Source organism: Plectrocnemia conspersa, unplaced genomic scaffold (assembly GCF_051122295.1).
Source record: "Plectrocnemia conspersa isolate PC_06_02 unplaced genomic scaffold, ASM5112229v1 ptg000006l, whole genome shotgun sequence".
Lineage (NCBI taxonomy): Eukaryota > Metazoa > Arthropoda > Insecta > Trichoptera > Polycentropodidae > Plectrocnemia > Plectrocnemia conspersa.
The window spans coordinates 9,205,326-9,232,527 of NW_028277170.1; the positions used below are offsets into that span (position 1 = coordinate 9,205,326).

Genomic DNA, 27,202 nt, shown 5'->3' on the forward strand with positions numbered 1-27,202 from the left:
ATCTTTCACGACGCTCGCGTGATAACGATTGTGATGCAGTCGGTTATTTATCTGAAGAAGTTTGGATCCATTTTTCCGTAGTCATCTTATTGCCTTGTATACACTAAGGTATATAAACAAATTCATTTGCATAAAAAAATTCATCTATTTTGTTTCGTTCCGAGCGACTTTACGTTTCATTTAAGTTTCAAATCCAAGTTTCAATTAAAATATTTTCTTCTGGAAATATTTAGCTTAGTTGTAAACCTATTTTCAAATGAATTGAAAATGTTAAGTAGTTTTTTATAGATTAAATCATTTTGACTTTAATTGAAAATCCTAAGTATTATTGTCTTAGTACAACCATTAAATTTAAAAATAGGTTAAAAAATAAAAACGAAGCCAAAATAATATTTTAATCATAAAAAGTTGAGGATGCGATATCTGCGCACTCGCTAGCTTTAGCTAGCTAGTTCGGTGATTATTGCGCAAACAAAAATGGCAAACGCGTAAATTTGTCATAGGGAAAATTTCGATTGATTGAATAAATTATTGCGCACTATTATTTATATACGGAATTTTTGCTTTGTGGAATTTTCACTGTGCGCAATTTATGCGATCGGAATTATTGTTTGCGCAATAATCGTGTCACGTATTAAAAATATATATTTCAAGCACATTTTTTCTTGTCTCTTCAACGTAATATTCCTGAATTACCAAAAACACAATGACACTGAAAAACTGTTTTAAAACCACCACAAAAATACTTTTCATCGACGTAACGATACTTTTTGCGAAAGATTTCAGTTAAAATTAATAAGTTTACTAAGCGCTAGTTCTGGTTCATTGAAATTACCATATGTAGTTTAAAATATATAACTATAAAATATGCGATATATGAAATTCCGAAAGTTTGTTCTCACAATGATTTCCAGCACTCAATACAAAAAAATGCTTAAAGGCAAAACCCACAGTAAACATTCATATGTAGTGATAAGTATATATATTAAGGCAAAATATTTTATGATATTGGGTAACTCTCGGAAGTTCTTAAATAAAAAAAGTCAAACGGTTTGAGCGATATTTTATGATTATTTATACACAAATGATGGGTTATAATATACATAAATTATAAATCTTGTTCAAACCGTTAAAGGTTTTTTCTTTTAACTCGTTTCGAAAAATATTTGTATGTTATATAATATTTTTGTATATACATACATATATGTATGTATGTATTTTATTATGTAGTAAGTAATGTTTTTTCTTTTAACTCGTTTCTAAAAATATTTATATAGTATATAATATTTTTGTATGTAGGTACATACGTATACGTAAGTCATGTTAATTAATAAATAATAAGACCACGGTAATAAATTAAACAATGTAAATAAGCCTTGCATTACATATTTAATTGTATTGAATTATTATCGTATCGCCCATTTGTCTGTCGCCCAGTTTTAATACAATTTTTCAATTAAAAACATTTCGAGCCAGATTTCTGCAAAACAAAGAGATTTGTATTTGTATTTGTATTTTTTTAAAGGTGAAACATTTTTACTTATGAATAATAAAATGACCGTAAGATAAGTTATCCTTTTTTACAAATATACATACATGCTATTTTTGCTTTACTACTTTTAAATTATTTTCTAGATTAGATATTCAATTTATATACTACTTAACCTGAATTTTGTCATGCAATAAAATTATCTACCATTCTTTACTATATTGTTATTAATAATGTTATAACAAATGCCAATTTGTTTTACGAACATAATTATCTATTATTATTATCGTTATATTTAATGGGTCAACGTTCTAAATACGAGATAAAGAAACAAAAAACATTGCAAATCGTACAATAAAAATAAAAGCATTAGTAAAATATATGTGATTTAAAGTACATTATAATGTAAATATACAATTAAAACAGTTAATGCTAACTAATCTCAATATGTAACTAGATAGTTGTATGAGCAATTAGCTGGCAATTTTAACAGAAGTTTGGTTAACCAATTTCACAGAAATACCACTAGGTCATGATAACCATATTATGTGTAAATCTTTATTTAAATATGTCTGATATCTTGGCGATAACATCGAGTATTTAATAATATTTAATTAATTTATATAATATTCATACATATATTATATAACAACCTTATGAATATGGACATTTTACTTAAAAATATACAAGATAATTTATTATAAAATTGATTAGACGTAGTAGATCACGCAGGACATGAAATCAGTCTTAAGAAAAACTAACATTCAACCGTTGTTGAATAAGGCGTACACGGCAACGTCACAAATGAGCGCAGACAAATGAGCGTGCGTTAAAAGAGCGCTGCATTATAAGCGTTGCGTCATTAGAGCGTTTACCAAAGTAGCGCTGTAACAAAATGCGCAGACAGTCATATGAGTGTTTGACAAAAAGTTGCTCTGTAAAGCTGATAATTTTGCGCATAATAATCAAAAAATTCCCCCACTCCTTGCATAGCGCTAGCGCCCCCACGATCGGTCGGAAGTCAGTCATCCCTTCGAGTGCACGCATCGTTTTCTCGGCGTCAATTGCATACTCGTACATTGGACAATTATTATTATTTTATTTGAGTACAGTTAAAAATCCAAACCATTGATTGTGATAAAGCAGGTGTGTGTTTCTACGTTTCATAGCTCTTTGCTGCAATTGCTGTCATATTAAACACACAATATTGTTTTGAATAAGTACCATTTTTTAGTACTTTTTCCTACTTTTTTTTTTAATTTTGAGTTCATTAGTTATATTTACCACCGCTTTTTAATGTAGATTTTATATACAATATAAAGCTTAGATCTATCTCTTTGTGATACATGTAAAATTGGCTGCGGATTTTTGCAGTTTTTAACACATTGCATACCATTATTCTTAAAAATCGGACGGGGTTTAGTCGCGAAAGCTAGGACCTAAGCGTTTTAAACTATTATAACTTCTTAACTAGGTGACATGTTAACGTCAAATTTAAAATACAGTTTTATAATGATAGTTATTTTTTATTAATATGATCACCATGGTAAAATCAGTAAACTTCAAATTGTGGATCGCGTACTAATAAAATAAAATAAAAATTTGCTTATAATCACCAAATATACACATATTTAAAAATGAAAACGATACCGAGTATGATAAAATACTAGTAAAATATTTTTTCTTGTTAAAAAAGCAGCAAATATCAAACTTTGTGACATATACAATTTATTTTTTATTTTTAACACTTGACGCGGCGAAATTCGCACGACCGTTCAACGCGGAATTCTTCTTCCTCGGGCCTACAATTTAAGATATATTTTAAATCTTAATAAAATAAAATTGCATGAATTATTACATGAGAAATAAAAATGAAAGTTTTTTTTTTTTTAATTTTTTTTTTAAAAAAAAGTTTGTTTTTCTATAATGTATTTTTTAACACTTATAATATTATATATTTGACTAAGAGCACTTATGGAATCAACCAAAGGGGAGAAATAATTTTGGCCGCCCAGATCAGGCAAATACCCCACAGTGCGCCGTACACATGTTTTGCTGGACTTCCTACCTAGGCTCTCGACAAACAATTGCGGTAGGTTAAATCTGCGTTAAATTATTGACGGTCTTATAGAATTCTATTTTTGTTGGAAACAGACAAGAAAGTTAACATGGATAAAGGAGACAGTCAACTTGTGTTTTTCTTACCTCAAGGAATATATATCTTTTACATTTATAATGTATCGATCTTCACCAATCGATATTTTACAAATCATGCGTATTTTTTAGAATCAATTTAGATAGGAACCATTATTAGCAATGATAAATAAATAAGAACGTATATAACTTCGTTATTACACGTCTTAAGAGCTTTCAAGAAGGTACTCCCTTGAGACACCGGGAATGCTCGTCTTTTATTCATCAGAATGACTCCTCGGGGCCGACCACGTCAAGAGTTTCTTTCAAGAAAGAGATCCACAATCTGGAATCTGCACCACTTCGTTCTCCAGGTAACAACACGAAAATGTTAAATTAATCTAAATCAAAGTGTTCTGTGCGTCACTTCAACTGGTTATGAATTGTCATCAAAAATATCAATAATACCAATAAAATAGATCTTTAGTGTTGATGTTTTTTTAAATGGTGCAATGATTTTACTCTTAATACTAGGCATAATATATTTTATGTATCTAATTATAATAACTATTATATGTTGTCCAATATGTTAAGTGTATGCATTATTTTTTATGTCTGCTTTAATTAAGTAAGTAAGTGTAATAAATCATGATAATGATATTAAGTATTGTATGTATCAAATGTATTATTAGAATACAGTGCCCTTTGATTTGTTTCATTAGCGATGATTCATAAAGTATACTCAGGATTGATTAGTAACTTTAATTTATATGTATGGTAACTTGAATGATGAAATGCATTGGATATGATTTATGTACTTTTGAATCTCTTACGCATTTTTATAATTTAAGATTAATTACTATATAAAATTACACGATATTTTATTTTTTAATGAAACAAAATAGCGCAAATATGATATTGAAAGAAGGACAAGGTAACGAAGTAATTGTGATGCAATTTTATCAAGGCGAAAAATCAGTTTCATAAATGTGTATGGTCACCTCAAGCGGGTTATCGCTCGTAATACGTCCAATGTTTCGTCAATAAATACTGTCACTCCACGGGTTATCGGTCGTTGGACGCCAATTTAGCATCAGTCTCTAAATCGCGATGTTGTCAAACGGTCTATTCTTTGTTTCCATCTTGACTTTTACGATAGTACAACCAGAGATCGCTCTGGCAGAAGATTCGGTCATTGACCAGTGGTTCTCTCAGAAGTTGGACCATTTCAATCCTTCGAACAATGCTACATGGAATCAGGTGATGTAGTTTTAATTTAAATATTTTATTTTAAGCTCCTCTTTTATACAACTTTAGCTTTAAGTATTTTTATGATGATTTTGCTTTACAGAATTATATTTTCAAGAACCGCAAGTTTTTCTGCTATGATTTTATTTGTGCTTGGTGGTGATCTAATAATATGTGTGCATCATTCTAAAATAATAATTGACAAATCATTCCAGCTAAAGGCATTGTTTCAATTTCTGATTTAATGAAAATTCTTTAAATGTAAAAAAGTGATTAGAAATACTTTTTATGTATATAGAACTTTTAGATGAAAAAGGCACGTACTATATGAAAACATTTTGGATGATAGTTATTGCTAAGCAAGACAGCTTCTATCACTTAAGTTACTAGTGCACACCTTTGCAAAACAACATTTCGAACTGACAGTAGTTGACAACCAGCTTCGCACTACTAAAACTAGCTTAGCGTTTTCTCATTTATCAACAATATATGATCGTTTTTTATCTTCATATTTAAGAGCGTATTCTTTGTTGTAGTACAAAAATACTTATACTGAAGCAGAATTGTTTGTGCATGAACAAACTAGTTCGCTTAAGCATTATTTATTTTGTGTATAATGGTACTGAGCAGATTGGTACGTGTTTGATCAAACTAGTATATTCATGAGCAAACGAAATGTACACTTGGACTTTAACATATTTATTTACGCTGGCGTTACCCCTTTGATGTGAAAGGAATAAAAATCATATATTATTTAAATTAAAAGTTTATTTATTATATTTACACGGAAAATACATTTATAAATATAAAAACTATAGAATATATGCAATAAAATAAATTTATTTTACTATTATGAAACAAGAGGATTCCCTTGAAAACATTTTCACTTCAATTTTGGAGAAATGATATTGCTTCATATTTGATACAATAACATCAAAAGCATACAAATATGACAGATCTTATTTTCTTTCAAAATCAATACGTACGTTATTATTGGAGCAAAGTTTAAAAAGTGAGATTCGTTTCGTTTATTGGCAATTTCAAATTTAAAGGGATCTATAGCTTGGTCATCCAAATAACCGGCCAAATACATTTTTTTCCGGTTTTTGGGCAGCTTAGTTCCGGGTAATTTTTGGCCACTAATATGCACTGACATGGAGTTAAAATTTAAAATTTAAAATACTTGGTTTTTGTATTTTGCTTAAGTAGTATTTAATTAAACAAATTAAAAAATGTTGAACACACATATCTGCCATTTTAAAAGCGGCTGGTTTTACCAATTCCTCACCAATAATATATGATTCCTCAAATCAAGCAATCAACCAGGCTACTTCAAACTTAATTTTTAATGATAATGTTAATTGAACGTAACTCTCAAATTGTTATATATTGATATTCTAAATTTACAAAATATTCCCGCGATTTGGAAAACAGATGTTGATGCAAATTATTCAAGTATTTCTTCAATTGACTTTTTTAAAGATTCTGCATTACGATTAAACAAAATACACACTGTAGTTTTATTATGTATTTGTCTTCTATTCGGGTAAATTCATAATACAATAACTCTTTCTGGTATAATATTTTTTTAGTTGATGTCATCTGAAGGGTGAAAAAGACAGTGATCGAAAAATTTTTTATTTATGCCTATTGAATACTCATTACCCTCAAGAAATTTCATTTTAGCCCCATTAGGGGTAATTTATCTCGATTCGTCGATCCCTGCTTTAATCCTAAAGCTTTGAATTATATAAGCTTCTTTGTATTGATTTTGATTTTTATATACAAATTCTTATATTTGTATATTACATCTTTCAATTCATATGTATTTATTATCATAATCTATTAAAATTACTCACTGAACTACAATTAAAACGTTACGAAATATTTTGTCATGGAAATTTTAAAGATCATTTCGAAAGACACGTCGATTGTATAACAGATTTGTGATTTATTTATTAAGACGAATGAATTTGTATAATTTAAAATATGATTTATTTTATATTTCTAGAGATATTTTATCAACTCGGAATTTTATTCGCCTGGTGGTCCTGCTTTTTTAATGATCGGTGGTGAATCAAAAGCTTCACCATTGTGGATGAGTACAGGACAATGGACGAAATTTGCCAAAAAATTCAATGCCATGTGCTTTATGCTAGAGCATAGATTTTATGGCAAAAGCAAACCAACAAAGTATTGTGAAATATTTAATACAAAATTTAATTTGCGATAATGCTTTATTTTTATACTTGTTACTATATATATTCAGAGACATGAGCGTGAAGAATTTAATATATCTAAATTCCGAGCAGGCTCTTGCCGACTTAGCATATTTCATTTCGGACATGAATGAACTTAAATTCAACACAACTAACAAATGGATCGTATTTGGAGGTTCATATCCTGGTTCTTTGGCGGCATGGATGAGGCTTAAATATCCTCATTTAGTACACGCAGCCGTTTCTTCCAGTGGCCCTCTGCTAGCAAAAAAGGATTTTAAAGGTAAGTTTTACTTTATTTTATTTTAAACATGATTTTTGTGTTTGTGTGTAGTAATGAATATATTTGTAAGTTATGTGTTAAAAATATGAAAAGTTAAATAGGAAAATATGTCTTACAAAATATTTAAAAAAATGAATTTCAAAGAATAGTAATAATATTTGTAGTTTATTGAAGTATGCGAACCATAATTAAAAAAATGCTATTGTTATAAATGTAAAGTTCATTAACAAATATAGAAATACTAAGATATCTTTTAAATATAAGCCTAGTTTTCTCCATATGTCTTGTCTCAGAAATATATGTCATAATAATGGCAGATAGAAAAAGATTCAATATTTTATATAAAGGTTATGTAGCTCATAGAGGAAATGGTAAAAAAAGATTGCTCAGATGTTCGACTGACAAAGTAAAATAAGGTATTGGGATTTTCTATGGTGAAGGCATTTCGGGTAATAGTATTAAGAATGACATCTTTCATACTCACACCAGTCAAATACTCGACCTTGTATATATGGATGGTTAGCTACAAATATAAAGTGTATTAAATAATCGTTTATGTTTCAGAATATTTTGAAGTAGTAGTAGATGCATTATCAACTAGTACTAGGTCATGTCCTATACGAGTTATGGAAGCATTTAAAAATATTAGTACGATGATGCAAAGTTCAGATGGACAAGCAGAATTAAACAAAATATACAAGTATATTAGTCTTCCACTTATATTTTACAACCATTTACATACATCTATATTTTTTAAAATGTAATTTAAGGTTATGTGATCCATTGAGTGAGAGTAACAAATTAAATCAGATGAGTTTCTACGAATCATTAGCTGGTAGATTTGCCGAAATTGTACAGTATAATAAAGATAATAGAGTTGGAAGTGAAGTGAAGTTAAAAAATGTAACAATTGACACTGTGAGTATTTTAATTATTTTATGTACATAATTGAATACCAATGCAAATCACCGCAAAGTTTACACTTAAACTAGATATAGTATGACGATTTGTTTACATAGCAAGTTTGATTGCTCATCCGGTGTTATATTTATTATTCAAACGGAGAGTTCGATATTGTATTTGTACGTTCACCACAGCTTCCTTTAATTAAGTCTATTGCTGAAATTGCTATTATTCCAAACGCCTTTCGCATAATTAACTTCCAACAATTCATAGAACTATAATATTAGTGTAAAAGTAATGAAGTATAATTTGCTTTAAAACTTTGAAATATTTAATTTGAGTGTATCAAAACATAATTTATATAAAATTAAATTATGTTTTGATACACTCAATGAATACATAAAATTCCATGTATACAATTTCTCAATGAAAACGGTTAGGGCTGAAGCGAATTTTTTTTTAAATGGGTTCATTTGAAACCATTTTGCTGACCGCGGTAGAATCAACAAGTCGCGGTATTTTATGCTCTTTTTGTTCGACGATGTATTGAAAGCAAAATAACCTACACAAACTATCTGCGAAATTTATTTAACACCCAGTAAAGCTGCCGAAATATCATAATTGGTGTTGATTGAGAGTTGAAGGAAAACCAAAAATCAAAAAGAACACTAAAATTAGATGAAAAGGTTCTGAAGTCACTAAACAAAGCTCATCCTTATAAAACCATTTAATAATTGTCATTAAAACTTGGTTGTCCTTGGTAAATTATAAAATATCATCTTAAAAGACTGAAAATAAACAACAGAGGCGATGAGTTTGGGTTCTACGTGACTTTTCCTAACATCTATGGAGCAGCGTCTCTAGAATCCATAGATGAAACTGAATCATTTGTAAAAGTAATTGTAATTAGTGATAAAATATATGTTTTTAGAGAATTAAATTTTTTTTTAGATGTTCTTGAATCATTAAAAAAATATTTTTTCTGAATTTTTTTATATAAAAATAATAATAAATTTAATTTAATGACCCATTATTATTTGTTAATTTTCTTTAATTTGCTTACTATTCACATTTTGTGTTTTTCAATATATTAGTAATCTGATTTTAATTCATCATTATTTATTTTAGGTTTGCGACATGATGACAGACGAAAGTGCTGGTTCACCTCTACAGAGATTGGCAAATTTCAATGATTTGATTATGAAGTTAAATAATGACACTTGCATGGATTACGACTACCAAAAAAATATAGATGCTAATAGAAACGACACTTGGAATGAAAAGGAAGGAGGTATAAAATATATTTCATTATATTCCAGATTATAAAAATATTATATTACACTTATTCATCTTTAGGTCGTCAGTGGGAGTATCAGAGTTGTAATGAGTTTGGATTTTTCCAAACGTCGTCAGGAGAATCGAACATATTCACTGAAAATTTTCCAATCAGTTATTTTGTTAAGCAATGCATGGATATATTTGGAAAAAAGTAGGCAAATTAAACATTACTAAAATAAATCATAATCTTATAGTATTAAATGGACTGATAAATGAATAAGTATAATTACAAATCAACATATGTTTTATATGTTTTAATAATAATAAACCATATATATTTATTAAATGATAAAATGGAATACTAAAAATGTTATGCACTTTTTAAGGTATGACTCTGAATATATAGACGAGGCAGTAAAACGGAGCAACATTATGTATGGTGGTTTAGATATTAAGATCACTAGAACTGTTTTCGTTCATGGAAGTATAGATCCATGGCATGCTCTTGGAAAACTACAATCAGATGACGAAGATAGTCCAGCTATATTTATAAATGGTACGTTCTACTACATTTTATGCTATTTGTACTCGCATGTTTATTTATTTTTATATATTAATTATTAAAAGGTACTGCACATTGTGCTGATATGTATCCGGATAAATTTGATGATCTACCACAGTTAATAATGGCAAGAGAAAAAATTGGAAATTTGATCGAAAAATGGCTTGGTGAAAAATAAATATTTAAGTACGGAATATGTTTATATATGTATATTGCTTAAAAGAAAATAAAAAATGTACTAAAATGCAAAAACATATCATCTTATTTTTAATTGTTATTTTATATTTTTCTTCAACAATAAATGGGTATTATTTTCTGATTTTAGAAACACTACTTGAGTTTCATTTGCATGTCTTAAAATATGTCTAGGTCAAAAGAGGTGTTAATTAATGTCGAGCCTGAAGATACATTGTATCACGGCTTAAATTATTGTATTTTAAATAAATAAGCTAATTAAATTATACTAATTTTTGCCACAAAGAGACTCATACTTTCTTTTAAGTATGTGGGAAAATTTCCTATGAAGTTTCCGGCTTTCAATTATACATATTTAATTTATTTTTGCCGCACATTATTTGAAGTCGAAATAGCATAGTAAGCCAAAGGCTGTTGTATCAAGCCACGGCAGCAGAATCAAATTTTTATTTAAGAAAAATGCGCTATTAATTAAAATCAGCTTTAGCTGTAAAAGTGACACCTATTGATTAGAAAAATAATACACATAATAATTTATTATTAAATAAATACAATAGATGTCACTGATTTCACTACTCGCTGTCGTCAATGAGCTGAAACAATATAATTTTTGAAGGTTATGAATAAATTGCCGATGGGTTTGCTCAATATTTTTAGACTGTATGTACTAATATTGGGTCGCATTCAGATTTTACTTCTAATTACTTAAAAACTTTAGTTTATTTGATCTAGCTTGTATAGTCATGACAATGTTTTCATGTTTTTATAATATATTATATGTATTTGTATGTTTGTATATGTATATGTATGTATGTATAAATATATATTTAAAATTTTTTCGCAAAACTCGTAAGCATGTATTAGCATTCAATAATATATTACATCCCAATAAAGCATTCTCTTTGACTTTGACATCTATCAGATTATCCGACTAAACAACGTTTAAAAATACTAAACATGACAATTAAGTAGAGTTGTAATTTAATTGTAATGTAATAGAAAAACAAGAATGGATTGGTTTTGCTTAAACAAGAATGTGTTTAGCAAATTAATTGCAGTTTATTCAATTAAAAAAATAAATATATTGAAATTAGGTTATATTGCATTGCAAAAAAAAATTATTTTTACCAAAAATGGTCGGTAATCTTTTTTTTATGAAACGCTCTTTTGTCGTATACATCTAAATTTTATTTTATGAACGAAACATATATTTTTTGTGTAATATTATATGTACACTTAAATATTAATTTTAAGTATATTATTAGATACGAAGTTACTTTGAACCTAAGCAAACTTTTCGCTGATTACATGAACTTAAAACGGTCGCATTGTATCGATAATACTTGCGAATTAATTTAAAATCCACAAATGCGTACTTGCTTAAAATATTAAATTTAGTTATAAATAAATTGGTATTTAGCAATTTGTCACAACCGTTTTTTAATACCAAAAGTTTACAATTGTCTGGCGTTAAGTAAAAATAAAAACATCAAAAAGGTAAATAAGATCAAGAAAATAATAGTCGTTTGAAATGATTTAACTGTATGATATTTTTGGTAAATTTGTAACTATTTACAATACATTTATATTCCTAAATAAAATAGGATTCTAAAAATTACATTTTCTCATAAAAGCGCTAATTTTCAAGTTTACGTATGAAATGAAACGGTTTTAAATTAACGCTCAGCATCTAATAAATATAAATTATTTTAGTTAAATTTTATTTTGAGCAAGTAAAAACACACACGGCAATAAACTAATAATACATACAAATTTATCGTTACTATTCTGTTTTACTAAATAATTATAAAATATAATTAAATTTTAAAGAAAAAATCTTAAACATATATAATACATTTAAAGGATTTTAAATCATCGACATATAAAGTAAAACTGGAATTTATAAGTAGTGTATTCATGTAATATATAATAATGAGAATAGCAGAGGGCTCAAGTTGAACCATTTCCATATAAACGGGCGGAATAAAAACCAAGCTGTTGTTCTTATCAAGAAAAGTACTCTTGAGTAATTGTTAAAATATCATTCGTTGCGGCACTGGCTCTTTTACGTCACAAACCATTGACGTAAATGCACTTGATTTTTATAATTGATTTGGGTGTCGACATGAAATTTTTAATTTTGTGATAAAAATAGTTTTTTGAGTTGCAGTTGATCATTAAACCATGGTTACCATGGAATATAGAATTAATTGGCAAAATTGTCAAATCAGCTCTAGTTTTGTAGTTTGATTTTCAATTGATTGTTAATCTTTTGTTGCAACATGGCAAACATCATTTCACTGTGTTTTAATAAGATAAATACAGTCAACAACTAATAGGAAAATGATGAGAAACAATACTTAAATTAATTTTCTAATAAGTGACATTTATTTTATAGATTGTAAACTATATTACAACTTACAATTCATATACACATTACCTAATTCGATTTTATTAAAATTATTCGCCACATTATTTCTCCATAAGATAAAGAAAATCTTTAAAAACCTTATCTGTAATAAACAATCGTTTTAAAAATATATATTAATCACACATTCCAATCTTTTAGACATGATTCATAACAATTTTAAAATAACAAATTTAATAACACTAGGTTCAATATGAGCTTCATACTCAAATTTCAGGTATTTCAAGTCTCCGACTACTAGTCAATAAATCACATATAGATTAGCAATGTTTTTATTAATTTATTATAGATTATAACCATATGTAATTTTAATTTATTACATTAATTTATTATTAAATCTTGAATATGCGATATCTAAAAAAAAAAAATTATAGGTTAAAAATTTAATCATATAAAATAGAATTCATTTTATATTGAAATATATTGTAAAACACTTGCCATGTGATTAGAACAATAACATAATTTCAATAGATTAATTAATTTTCCACGTGAAATTATTAAATTGAATTTATATACAATTGCTATTCTTAGTATTTGTTAAAATATAAACTTTTATGTAAACGGCTTAATATAGAATTTTAGAAACAAGGTTATAAATGTACATAAAATTGGACAGAACTATTTTTAGTACAAAGATATAATTTTATAATTAATAATTTCAATGCCTTATAATACTGAGAGAATTATTTTTGGATTTTTTATTTTTGTCTCGACTATGTTGTTTGATTATTTATTTATAAATTAGTATTTTAATGTTTAAAAACACAAGCAATACTTTATTAGGTGTTGGTTTTAAAATCAATGTGTTAAGATCAGTTTTGTTTAACACATATGGCGAAATTATTTTTTTAAATTTATTGTAAATGTTTTATTACAACATAACAGGCGTTAGTACAATGCGTTTTAAAAGTATTAATAAACCAGTGAAACTCCAGACAAAAATCAATGGATGACATATTTGATTGATCAATAACTATTATTACAGATAACATTCACTATATTTAACTTTGATTGATTGATTAACTCAACCGAATTGGATTTTAATGAAATTATTTGCCACGATATTTTTTTGTAATATCAAGAAAATCTAATAAAACTTGATCAATAATAAATGATCGTAATGAAAATTATATAAAAATCACTTAATCTAATCATAAAGAGTTTAAATTTTTTATAAATATAAATAATATTGATTACGTTAAAATAATATATTTTGGATTTTTTATTTTTTTATAATATTGTACCGACACCCACTAAATATTTATGTAATCTAAAATGAGAAATTAAATCTTAATTAAATTAAATATTTTTATGAAGTTTAAATTTATTCTTTATTGAATTATATACTATATATAGAACTTGCCATGTGATTGCAACAATTACATTGATACAATAGGTCCATTCATTTCCACGTAAAAATATATATACAATAGCTATTTTAAGTATTTATTATCGCTTAATATAGAACTGAAAAAATAATTTGCTAAAAATATTTATATAATTCTATAATTAACATCATGAATTCCTTTTAATATTAGAAAAATTTACTATATATATATATTTTGTGTTGGTTTCAGAATCAACGTGTTGCTGTATATTGGTCTTATAATTAAAGCTAAAAACATTGTCAAAGTCTTTTGTTGCAATATGATAGGTGTTACCCTAGTTTGCAACACTTTCCATGTAATGATTGATAGTAATTTTAATTATATAATAACTACAAATTTTGATTTCTCAGACACAATAGAAATTTTAAAATACTAGAGTATATAAGAAATTAGAACCCTGGCCTTAAAAATATTTGTTAATGACTTATACTTAGATGCAGTACATAAGGATGTTTGCCAGGTCGAGAACGAAAGCTTTTGCATATAAATATGTAGTGCAGATCGTATCTTGCCATTAAAATAGAAAATAACATAGAAAATATCTGCATTTCTCCAGATTTAAATATCTTAACATTATACATTTAATCTAATATAAGTATATTTTTATTAACGTTCCAGAAAATTTTAGATAATAATTTAGCATTAAATCTGTATGCACGTACATATATGTGAATAATAATATCAGATTTTATGTTACTATGGGTGACATACCAAATCTAATTATCTGAAACAATCTAGCGCGTGGTTATCTAGTAAATGGAGATTTGCTTTCGTTTGGTGATGACGTCACAGTCAGATAACAATTGCTTGTCGCCTCTTTCTCTCTTAGCGCATTTTGACAACGAGTGCGATAGAGACAAAACATACTTGTAACAAAGTAATTCGTTTGCATGACACTCAGCGTTTAAAACACAAATTATAAAATGCACGCGATGTTCACAATGGGCCTTTTATTTTAATCTTCTCTCTTGGGCTGTTAAGGTAACCCTTTTTTAATATGATGGATTCATTAGCGCATTTTGCTTTTTGGAACGCAATAATCAGAGTGTTTCAGGTACGTTCTTCTCGAATTTTAATTGCGCTGATAATTAAAGGCGAGTGCCACCACTTCGAAAATAGAATCCAACTTTCGCCACCCTCTTCTTTTAGAACGACCCTTGGTAGTTAATATTACACAAAACGTGTACTATAAAAGAGTTGTTGATTTACGATTATGCTATTCAATTTTATCGCGACACAATTATCAATTGAAACATTGTATATGATATGAATATATTTAGTGTTTCTCTAGCAGTATAATCATAAAAAAATTACTATTATAAGTTGTAATTAGTATACACACATGGGAAGTTGAAATTACCTGCGATATTAATTAAACTTTTAAGGCATACGACCACTTGAATAAAAAAAATAAAAAATTGAAATAAAAGAAAAGACATTATTATACTTAAAAAATTTTGGTTATAAAATTTACTATTTATTAACATTTACCTCTTAGCTAAAATATTTAATAACGACAGAGCGACAAAACCCAATTTAATAAAAAAGTATGAAAAATATCAGTATGCTACAACCATTTTAACAACAAGCACTCGACCATCATATAGACTTTCAGAACATATTTCTATCAATAGAAATAATATAAAAACACCTGTCCGTCAAATATCGAAAGAATTAAGTAGATTTCTGTAAATAAATGTGGATCCGTCAAAAATTAAATATTTATGGCCACTTACCAATTGTATTTTTTTATTTTTTAACCAAAATATCATATATTAATAGTTTTTTAAAAATTTTATTAATATTTTTTTTTAACCTATATTTTTTTCTCTTGATTTTATAATGGAGCTACGATTTTTTAATTATTTAATTAGTCGCCATTTTACAAATAGATAGCGGATCAGGCTGGCTAACGAAATTATTAGAGCTATTATCAAGGTCCATTTTTTTAAAAGTTTAATGGCAATATTTTAAAAATTAAGGCACTAATAATGCCTTCAAAAACCATTGACGAAAGAACGGACATTTTTTGCTCAGAAAAACTACCTGTCTATTCGGCTTCGAAAAGGAATAGATAATAATTCATTTTACTTGAATTGATTATATTTATTGATTGTAATTAATATTTTTTGCAATTAATATTTTTGGAAAAAGCAAACAATTTTGTTTTTCAAAATATTTTGGTAAAACATGTGCTTATGAACTTCCCTTTGAATTAAAATTTACTTCATTACTAAATCATATTAATTTTAATTGTTTTTAGTAATTACAAGAACTAATTGCACTGAACAAAAACTAGTGAAGAATATTGTAAATAATAAATAATAACAATACAAACATATTTGCTGTATGTTTATTTAAAACATAAAATCAAATTATGATAAATAAAATTAAAATTATTGAATACAAAATTTATATTTTAAATTGCATTTGCACCGCACACCGAGTCTAAAGTTTTACTGAAAATTGCCAGTTAGATTACAGTTTAATTGGTAGGGTAAGCAAATTACAGCTACAAAAATAATATATTTACGAGTATTACACTTAAATATCGGTAAGCAAAACATAACCATAATAAAAAAATGTGTCAACCCAAATAATTTATAGTGTCCCATAAAAAAAAGGGTAACATTGTCAGTGTTTATTTAATTTTAATTGCTATGCACTGACTTCAAGATAAATTAATTTTATTCTGACAACAGTAGTAGCATATTTCCAGCTTAGTTGTGGCCGAATTGTCACGATGTGAAACTTTGACTTTTAAAAAGTTACTTACATTCGATACTGTCTCTTTTTAAACATAGCAAATATTTATGCACTAGGAAGTACAGTGTAATAAAGATATCTACGTATTTATTTTAGTGATAATAAATGTCTGGTCCATATATTATTTCATCATTGTCAAAAACTCACATAAATAGCAAAATAATGTTTTTTTTTAAATACAAATTTTATGGCATATTTGCCGTAAATCAGGGACGGTCATTGGTGATGAAAATGCTGATCAATGTGTTAGGCAATTTTTCTTATGGTAATTTTTTGGAGAAGCTATTTGAAATTTGTTCAATTTCATTTACAATTAAATAAATTGAAACTTGTCAGTGTTATAAACTATTTTCATGCATGCTTACTTTGTTTTTTATAATTTTTAATACATTTGTACAATTACTGCTAAAATCTATTGATAAATCTCGAAAAACACCTGCAAAAATTGGTAATCCAGTACTTATACTTAAATTTTATTTCATGAGACGCTTAAAAAATATTTTTGTGAAATTTTCCGAGATTTTCATTTTAGAACTCTTGCAAAAATTCAATTACTGGTTATGCCTTATTTTTTTGTTAGGGTAATTTTGTTAATATTAGGAAGATTTTTTTAAGACTGATTTTTTCCTGCTAGCGTGGGGTGTAGTGTGCGCGCGCGCTTCTTGCTACACTCGCTTCAGTTTACGTCTGGTGATTGCGACACCATGACGCGCGCCGCGACCTCACCGCCACCGCGCCGCCGGCGCGCGCATGTAAACAAACGCGCAAACTAAACAAAAAACACATGAAAAGCGACGGTAAACGCCGCGACGCGGCGGTCGCGATCGAAACACGAGTTATCCATCTTATCCCTGCACACCTACGCAAACACCCCCCTTCCCCACACACAAGCACCCCTCTCTAACACCCACACAACCACATACCCATATATACACATAAAAATTATAATCACTGTATATACACACACACACATATATATAAATATATATATATTTCAACATGTTGATTAGTCTTGGGGGATAGAAGGGCTTGCGTATCACGTCTTTTCTAGGGTTGATTTAAATATAACTTGCTTTAAAACTGTTAACAAAGTATTTGAATCGGTTTTGTGTCGTTTTTTATTTATTTATTGCTAATTTAATAAAAATTTTGTTTTTTAAATTTTGCCTAAAAATTTATATGGTGATTTTAGTCAAAAGTATGGTTTGCCAAAGTTGATTGACTTTGTTAAACCAATCTTTCGATAAAAATCACCATGTAAATTTCAAGAAAAAAATACAATAAATAAAAGATGCGACTTAAAAGCTATTTTACTGGTTTTAAATATAAATTAAAGTGTGATAAAATTCATTTAAAAACTAATTTAAGCAAATGTTTTAAGCGTTGATTCACTTGTTGTTTTTCTAGCAACAAATATACAAGCACTACGGAATACTATTGCTAAAAATCATTGTCTTCGCGATGGTCAAGATAAGATCAAACTGAGCTAGAGATGATGACCCCAATATCAGAGGTCGAAACCTTGGTAAAAGAGATGCGAGCAAGAAAAGGCGAGCTCCTTCGTCTCCTAAAGTTTAGTAGTGTACATATATGAATATATATTCACACACAAACATATATGTATGTACATACATATATATTGAAAAATTGCAACATATTTTTCGATATTTTAGCTTTGATATCTCTGCCATGATCACAAATTTAAAGATATTAATTTTTCAAGATATGTAAAGATATTATTATTTTTTCGTAACATATACATATTTCAATGCATATATACGTATTTCGATATATATCGACATACATAACACAGACACACACTTCACCTTATTATTAACACACAATTATTTGCCTCCGCCAGACAAGTCAATTTTCAAGGTCACTGACATATTTGTATCAATCAATCTTTTCCACTATTGTAGATTTTTTTATTTACTACAAAGGTCAAATAACTTTATTATACGCTGATTTTTTGATAATTTCGAATCTGTTTTATTCTGACAAAATACTCAAAGATTATTTGTATTGAAGATTATAATGTATCAGTACGTGCATAGTATCTAAGAAAGAAATATATGTTTTTATTTAAATAAATATATTTTTGTTGCAGCAAGAGTCTATTTCTATAATAATATTTAAGCTGATATGTACAGATATTTACTTTGTTTACTAGTTATATGCAAAATTTACTTGGAATTGTATTTACTAATTCCAAGCAAAATATTGTATATTGTCATTATTTAAAAATAGATCTTTTGAGATAGGGTTTAAGCTAATACTAAAATTTTATATTTAATTCAGTTTTAATAGTTTGAAAAAGAACAGATATTTAAAGCGTGTGTGATGAATTGATAATATGTAGTTATTTGTTGTTGCTTATATTCAATGTTTTATACCTGTAATAGAGTTGTATCAATTTTTGATTTTAATGTATTTAAATTCCTAATTCCCTTGTTGAGATTAAGAAATAGTATGTTTTTTGCATTATATTGTATCATAATTAAAATACATTTAAGCATATTTTTAAATACTTTTTTACAAAAATCGTCTGCATGTACCTATATTTTTTTTGTTATAGTTTACGACTTTTGATATCTGTGACAAAAATTCGTGAGAGGTATTAATCAGCGACTATAAGCAAAATAAAACTATACATACACTCTCATAACATATTTTTTATAACAAAAATAATCTCACATAATCATAATTTAAAGCCTAAGCTAAGCTAATTTAAAGCCTAATATTTAAATAAAATAAACATGTATTATGCAACATACTGTATCAATATAATTAATAAAAACATATTTAAAAATATTTTTGAGTATTTTTTCTAAAGAACTGATTTCTTAATTCATTTATAAATTTATAGTCGACTATAACATAAAAAAGTTTATAATCGACTGTAACATACAAAATACAAAAAACTGGTTATCTATCAAAAACAGAAGATTTTACTTTTTTAATTAAAAATCAATGAAAACAATTATAATTTGTATTATTATCATAAAACTAAATTAAAATTACTATCATAAATTTATATATTTTTTTAAATTAAATAATAAATAGTTTGAGCTAATTAATCATCCTTTAATTTAATAAAAGAAGCACGTTAACACTTAACAAAGGATTATCAGTAATTTATATAATATGTTATGAAGTATTATCAAACACGGTAACCAAGTATGGAATTGCGTAAATTTTTAAGATAAATCCTACTACACAATTGGGCTCACATTCATGTTAATGAATAACCATAACAACTAAGACAAATTCATTTTAGTTGATAATAATTATATTTCATTAAATAATGTGCAATAAAAAGTATTTTTTTGCAAAGCGAAATTTTCAATATTTTTTTTGGCAACGTGTAGGAATCAGGATCATTTATGAAGAAAAGTTATAATTTTGAAACTATTTTTTTAAATAAGTATAACAAACTTTCATAAAGAAAATCGATTAAGTCAAAATAAGGAAAAGTTATAATATTCGAAATCAGCGTATAATTGTACATGTAAATCGGCCTGACCTTTGTGGCAAAAATCCTTGTGAAGTATTATATTATCACCTGTTTGAAATCAGATGTATTCAATCTGAAGATTACATTTTAAAACGAGAGGTAAATCGCTTTAAAATAAATACAGTAATATTTAACATATTATTTCCTCTCACTTTTTTCGAATTTTATATTTTTAAAAATTAAAGATTTTTAAATTGTACATATAAAAGGTACAGTGGCACATGTGGCATAAAAACAACATTTTGTAAAAATACAGTGAAATATATTTTTTAACATTAGCTGATTACGAATACAACTCTTAGTTAAAGTTTTATAAAGAATATTCGCAATTATTTAAAGATTTATACTTTATTGCATTTAATATCTCTTCTACGTAAACTAATAATAAATATTATATATTATATATTTATTAGGATATTTAGAAAATAACCTCATTTATAAACATACTTTAATTTTTAGCTTTCGGTCTTTACTCTGCTTACACTAAAATTAATAATATTTTTAATAATCATTTACCATTCGTGTAAATATTTATGTGAAATTCTTTATTTCATTGTGGTATGTAATACATATATTATTATACCATTAATATTTATAGAACATGGAAAATAATAAGTTGTTCAAATAGTAAATTATGGAAATCTTGGATATCGTGTCGATATATGTACATATGTACAAATGTCGCATGGGATTTATGTTGAAATATTTGGCTTTGGTTGATTTATTTATGGTACACCACGTTGATGAGATATCTTCCCAACACGTATGCCACAATATTGTCGATGCTTTGTTGTAGTCTTGCTAAATCTTACTAACTAAATTTGATCAATTTGGCTTTAACGGTTTTCGTTAATATGCATAGTCTGCTATCACAGGAGTGTATAAAGCACTACTAGATTTTTTTCATGGAAATAACTCTAAAACAATATATAATAAGTAAATAATCAACTAACCTGTATATTTTTATATTCACTGATATATTATTTATTTTATTTAGAAAGCTCACTATAAATTAACTGGATTGTGTTAATAAAAATAATACAAATTAGGGAATATTCAACTTTATTATATACACACTTGAACGCATCTTCAAAACAATTTATACATAATCTATATTCATCATTAGTATACTACTCACCGAGGCGGATAAAAAACCGACATTATGTAAGTTACACTTTCAAGGGCCTTTCTGGATATATTTAATGTCACACGTGATGCCTAAGGAATAAATATATTTGGTAAATAATTTAAGATTAGAGAGGCACACGATTGACATAATTTAAATATGTTTTATGCAACGATTTGGAATCATCGAACCCAACCTTCAAATACACTTGAATACATATTTATACTAATGAAACGAATAGTTGGTTTTGATATATGTGTAGTGTAAATCAAACTATGAATTTTAAATAAAACCATTTTGATTTTATTAATTTTTATATAAGTAAAATGTTTATTTAAAACAAAAAGTATTATAATTATCTTTTATTTATTTAAATTTTTGACTGACTTATGAAATTTTTGCGAGGTATTACAATCAAATTTTGTACATACACATGTATGTATTTGATGTTTCATTTAAGAATGTGTGCATATTAGCACCTTTTTTGATAATTTATATAACAGACGTCTTCGTGACAGAACACTATACGAACAAATACATAATTTCCACGTAATTTCTTACCTTAAAAATATATTTTTTTTTATTGATATTATATGTATATTAAATTCAGAAAAACTCATTTTATAAAATCAAATCATATATTTATTTACTTTAGTTTAATTCTGCAATGTTAGTCGGTTAAAGGTTAACATATTTTTTGCCTTTATTTAAGTTTTTAAGAATGAAAGATAACAAGCTAAAATTTTGCACTGACCTTTGTTTTGCCGTTCTAAAGATAGGGTGAAAAGTCTCATAAGATATCGTGTCTGCTAATCAAGATATTAAAGGTCAAAGGTCATAAAAATCGTTTTTTTTTAAATATATCGTCTCCTTTACGTCGCACGTCATTAGATTTTTAACAAAACTTATTGCACATAAAATTTTCTACAACTTTGTAATAATGTATTTCTTTGTATGGTTAATGGTTTTAGAGATATAGCGCGGAGAGTGGGAAACGCGCATCCGTTTATAGGATAACGCTATGTAAACTACGGAGCCAGAGTTACCTGCACATTCTTCTACAGTTTCATAGGAAGCATCGCAAATTGTTATCTGCTCAATAAACCCATCTAAAGCATTATAACTTTCAATCTCCATATCTGCAAAAATCATCATCGATAATGCAAAAGCGTGACCATCAAACATTTTGTTGACAGAATTCGAAGCATATATTGTACTGAGGGCTTCCTTGATTCCGCTTCCATTCATTATATACCCTATGCATCCAAGAAAAGACATAAGCATATGAAAACCTCTTCTGGACAAGTCTGAGTTAGCATCTGAAGCAGCTACGATTTCACGTGCTTTTATGTACAAAGGCTGATCAAAAGTTATTAAGCATGTTGTCTATCTGTGTTTCTTGGCAGTGTTTATAGCACACTGTAATGTGGTGTAAATAGTGTCCATATTACTCGCAGGATGATGAATAAAAGTAAGAAACAGAATCCGAGAAGTTACAAAGTTCTCATTGTTTTTTGTAAGTTGTTCAATAAATCCATTCCACCCTGGCAACGGTGAGATATTTTTCCACTTTCCGTACATACACAACAAATCAACTACATTAAACATTTGTTAGGTTAGTTCTTTTACATCATTAAAATTTTGTGCTTGAATTCTGCTCAATCCAGGTACGACGTGCTTTTCATACACTAGAAGGGGTATATGTGATGCTGCTGTTAACTCCTTTGCACTTGGTTTTGTTGTAAATTTCTTTATGCGTTCATCGGATATAACTGCAGATTTTAAAGTTATTATTTTTATCATTCCCATTACATAAACAGTATTAAAGCCATCAAGAGTATAAATATTTACATCTGCATTGTCCGCTGCATACTGTACTAAGGCTCTGACTCTGATGGTTGATTACGAAGCTGTGGGTGATAAACAGCTGAAATTTCATATTTTACAGTATCACTATATGAAGCGAAAAACCCTAAACTTGACAAAACATCCAAAAGTCTTTTTGATCCATATCTTCTATGAAGAAATACAGATAGGCCAATTAATAACTGCGATAAAAAGGACCATTTTTTTATGGAAGCCATTATAGCATGACTTATAGCTGTGTATTTCGTTTTCAAATGCCCTGTCCTTCCTTTTCTATTCTTTATAATAACTTTTTGCAGAAAATGTAATAAAGTTTTTGGAATTTCTGCATTAATATTGTCCAACATTTTACTCGGGGGCGGATAGGACTTGCTCTCAACAACAGAAGATTGAATATCTTCGCTAATAATCGCCGCAGCAGCTTCCACTACGCGCAAGCGTTCTTCTTCCGAAGTCCTTTTTTTATTTTTATACCAAGCTTTGGATAAAATATAAGCTTAAGCATCGCGAAAAGAAAAAATAGTGAATGATCCAGTCTTCGTTGTAATTATAATATCAGTTAAATATTTTTCTCTTAATTTGGAAATGATCGTCTTATCATCTGGTACATACTCCGTAAAGACATCTCTCAACAAATTTCTTGTCGAGCAAATTTTCACTCTTAATTCCTAATAAAACAATGAAGAAAGTAATAAAATTACGGTTCAAACGACTTGCCGAGACTACTTTTTTCACGATTGTTACTTTTTCAAAGCTTATACCAAGTTAAGCAGATAGAAATACTCGCTTAATTCTATAAACGGATATACGCTTCCCACTCTTCGCGCTATATCTCAAAAACGGTTAATTATACAAAGCATATATTTTAACCAAACTTGTAGAAAATTTTATGCTTTACAAGTTTTGAAATGCATCTAATGACGTGCGACGCATAAAAAGCGAGATATTTGCAAAAAAAATTGTGACCTTTAACCTTTGATATCTTGATTAGCAGACACGATATTTTATAAGACTTTTGCAAAATTTTAGCTTTTTATTTTTCATTCCGAAATTTAGCCTTTATTTCGCCTTATTTGACTGGACTATACAGCATTTTTTTGGACGACCAATGAGTACTGCGATGTTTTTTTAAAGCATTGCAGTTATTTTGCAACTGACTAAGACAAGAATAACAATTTTGTACTTTACCATAAAAGTCACCGTTTTTGGCATATTTGGCAGGGTGAACTCAAACAAGATTTAAAGAATGTGACGAACATAGTAATATTTACACTTTTAGCTATATTCGCCAGATTGTCATAACAACGAAGACTTAAATATTCAATATAAAAGTTTCAGTATGCAATTTGTCTATAATTTATTGTGTTATTTCCTCTTCAGTGTGATGTTTTGATTTGATAAATCAATGAACCTTTCTTTCATGGAACAATTTCTATGTTTTGTAATCTTAATTGTAATTATAATTAAAATTTACGTGTTGATATAACAACAACACCAGAATCGGTAATATATATTTCAATATGGTTGGCAAATTAATTTTTTATAAAGGGCATAACATTTTTTTTTAAATATAAATATGTTTTAAATAACGAATAAAAATTCCATTAAGCGGTGGTATACAAGTCCACTGCTAAGGATTCATAGCATTTTACCGATTTCAGCATTTAATCTGAATTTGAATACATCTATTGAAACTGAATAAATTAAATTCGAAGCAAATGCTCAATTCTGTAACACGTGCTACTTTATACCAAATTATTTTTATTTACTTTTGGTTACGATGAATAGATGCTAAATATGATTTTATTAATAAAAAATAATTATATAAATCAGTGACATTTATACAATATAAATATTTCAAATGTGACTCATTAACAGAGCAATTAACATTTTGTTTTATATAATCCATTTAAAAGTGGGCGATGGTACACTAACTAAAAATCTTTGTTTTCACTATTATTTTTAATAGAAAATGCGTACGGAATTCCCGTATTTTTTGCCATATATTATATAATTGTAATAATACTCGTTGCTTGTAATTGTTACGGCTGTAGGTGCGTGCTTATCTGGCTTTATCTAAGTGGCCAGCCTTTTAAAAAAAATCTTTTTGGTGTTTCCACACTATTCTCCATACATTGCTATCGTTTAATTTATCGGAAAATAATTTTCCAGAAGTTTGCTTCAGAGCGATTTTGATGTAGTGATTGCTTTTAATAGCACTGTAATCTTAAATGGAGAATGCAATGCCAATACCCTCGTTGGAATTATTCTAGAGAATGTTGCTACCCAAAATCGCCAATGAATTATCCTGCTAATAACATTACACCGTGAATCTTAGACAACGCTTTAATTTTCGGGGATACAGTGTCCTGTTCTGTCATTGAACCATCTCTTAGTGTTTTTTATACTGAAAGATAACATCGATGTCGCCCCTGAGATAATCTTCGACCACGTGAGAGCTGACTGGAAAAGCTGCAAAATCGATGTTGAAAATGGCTTACATTTCGAACAGTAAATATACAATGCGCAAGTCACTAAAACAATCGACGATGATATTAATTATTTCACGTCCGTAATTAAACAAACAGAAATATCTTTCGTTCTGACGCCTATATATACTCCCAATAAAATTGAACTAACTTCGTCGAGTATTGAATATATAAATTATGAAAGCAATGACATAAAATTAGCATACTGCATTTAATAATACCATAATACCATATTTAAATTAAAAAAACGACACGTGGTAGGATAAATTTTATCCGGCTGACGATTCGTTATAGAAAAAAATCAATATCGCTAAAAAATAAAAACCTTATAATTTAAAATTTAAACAACCGTAAATGACGTAGTAAAACTAATTAAGAAACGTATGAGATGTTAGCCAGTGATTTTTTGACGTCTTCTACGTTGACACAAAACTACACACGACTGATTTGTAATACTAAAAAATCAGTGATGGATAATTAATATACTTATTAATAAAAATCTGGTAAAAAAGATAGTATTTCCATTCATCATTAGTTCAATATTCTATTATTTTAGCTTAAAAATATTATAATGAAATAATCTCTTGTTTAAGAAATTATAAATGAATAAATTATTTTTAGCCAAATATATACAGTTTCTCAATAACTAAACAGGCCAAATTAATTTTAACGACAAAAAAGTACAAGACTAATAATGTTAGTTATTGAAAACGCATTCAGGGCTATTTTGTTTCGCTAAATAATGTACTCGTGATACCGCGTAAAATTCCACCTGGCGTTTTGCAGGATAGTTCGCACGGTCCGTTTCTTTTCATTCTATATATTAATGCCATTTATATTTTTTTTAAATATCTTTGACCGCTCACGACACGGGCATCTTATGATTAAGGGCAGATTTTATTCCAGACTACATTCTGAAAGGATGCAAGTCTGGTATTTTACAGCCTCTAAAATTTATATTTAATTTAATTTTGAGATCCTCTTGTTTTCCAGAATTGTGGAAATGTTCAAAAGTCACTCCGATTCATAAAAAGGGTCCCAAATCTCAGATTGACAATTACAGGCCAATAGCTTTGATCTCATCACCTGCAAAATTATTTGAAATTGTTTTGCATAAATACATTTTTAATCATTGCAGGTGTATGCTTCTCGACCAACAACATGGTTTCCGTAAATCTCGATCCACTGTCACTAATCTAATGGTTTTGTCTAACTATGTTTCAAAATCATTGGACTCTGGTGTACAAGTGGACGTCGTCTACACAGATTTTGAAAAAGCATTTGATAAAGTTAACCATGCTTTACTTGTAAA

The 27,202-nt window shown here is 27.7% G+C and overlaps 2 protein-coding genes across 5 annotated transcripts in view; both read left to right on the forward strand.

Annotated features, from left to right (window-relative positions):
- The first annotated feature begins 4,717 nt into the window (after nt 1-4,717).
- On the forward strand, nt 4,718-10,445 carry LOC148234178 (putative serine protease K12H4.7). The gene is made up of 9 exons (XM_088187652.1): nt 4,718-4,882; nt 6,882-7,063; nt 7,140-7,372; nt 7,937-8,072; nt 8,143-8,290; nt 9,404-9,566; nt 9,632-9,764; nt 9,940-10,109; nt 10,181-10,445. The coding sequence occupies exons 1-9, from the start codon at nt 4,733-4,735 to the stop codon at nt 10,291-10,293; spliced, it is 1,428 nt and encodes a 475-aa protein (XP_088043778.1). The 5' UTR covers nt 4,718-4,732; the 3' UTR covers nt 10,294-10,445.
- A 7,125-nt stretch (nt 10,446-17,570) lies between these two features.
- LOC148234179 (adenylate cyclase type 6) overlaps nt 17,571-27,202 on the forward strand; it is a 168,454-nt gene continuing 158,822 nt past the window's right edge. For 3 of the 4 annotated variants that reach the window (XM_088187550.1, XM_088187553.1, XM_088187552.1), the window contains exon 1: nt 17,571-17,689. The gene's annotated coding sequence lies outside the window, so the exon portion shown is untranslated. The remainder of the gene's footprint in view (nt 17,690-27,202) is intronic. The other variant, XM_088187551.1, reaches the window with a different exon arrangement.

Coding starts and splice junctions, on each gene's coding strand:
- LOC148234178 (XM_088187652.1), top strand. CDS start 4,733: ATGTTGTCAAACGGTCTATTCTTTGTTTCCATCTTGACTTTTACGATA. Junction 9,567..9,631: donor TTGGAATGAAAAGGAAGGAG/GTATAAAATATA, acceptor ATTCATCTTTAG/GTCGTCAGTGGGAGTATCAG. Junction 9,765..9,939: donor ATGGATATATTTGGAAAAAA/GTAGGCAAATTA, acceptor GCACTTTTTAAG/GTATGACTCTGAATATATAG.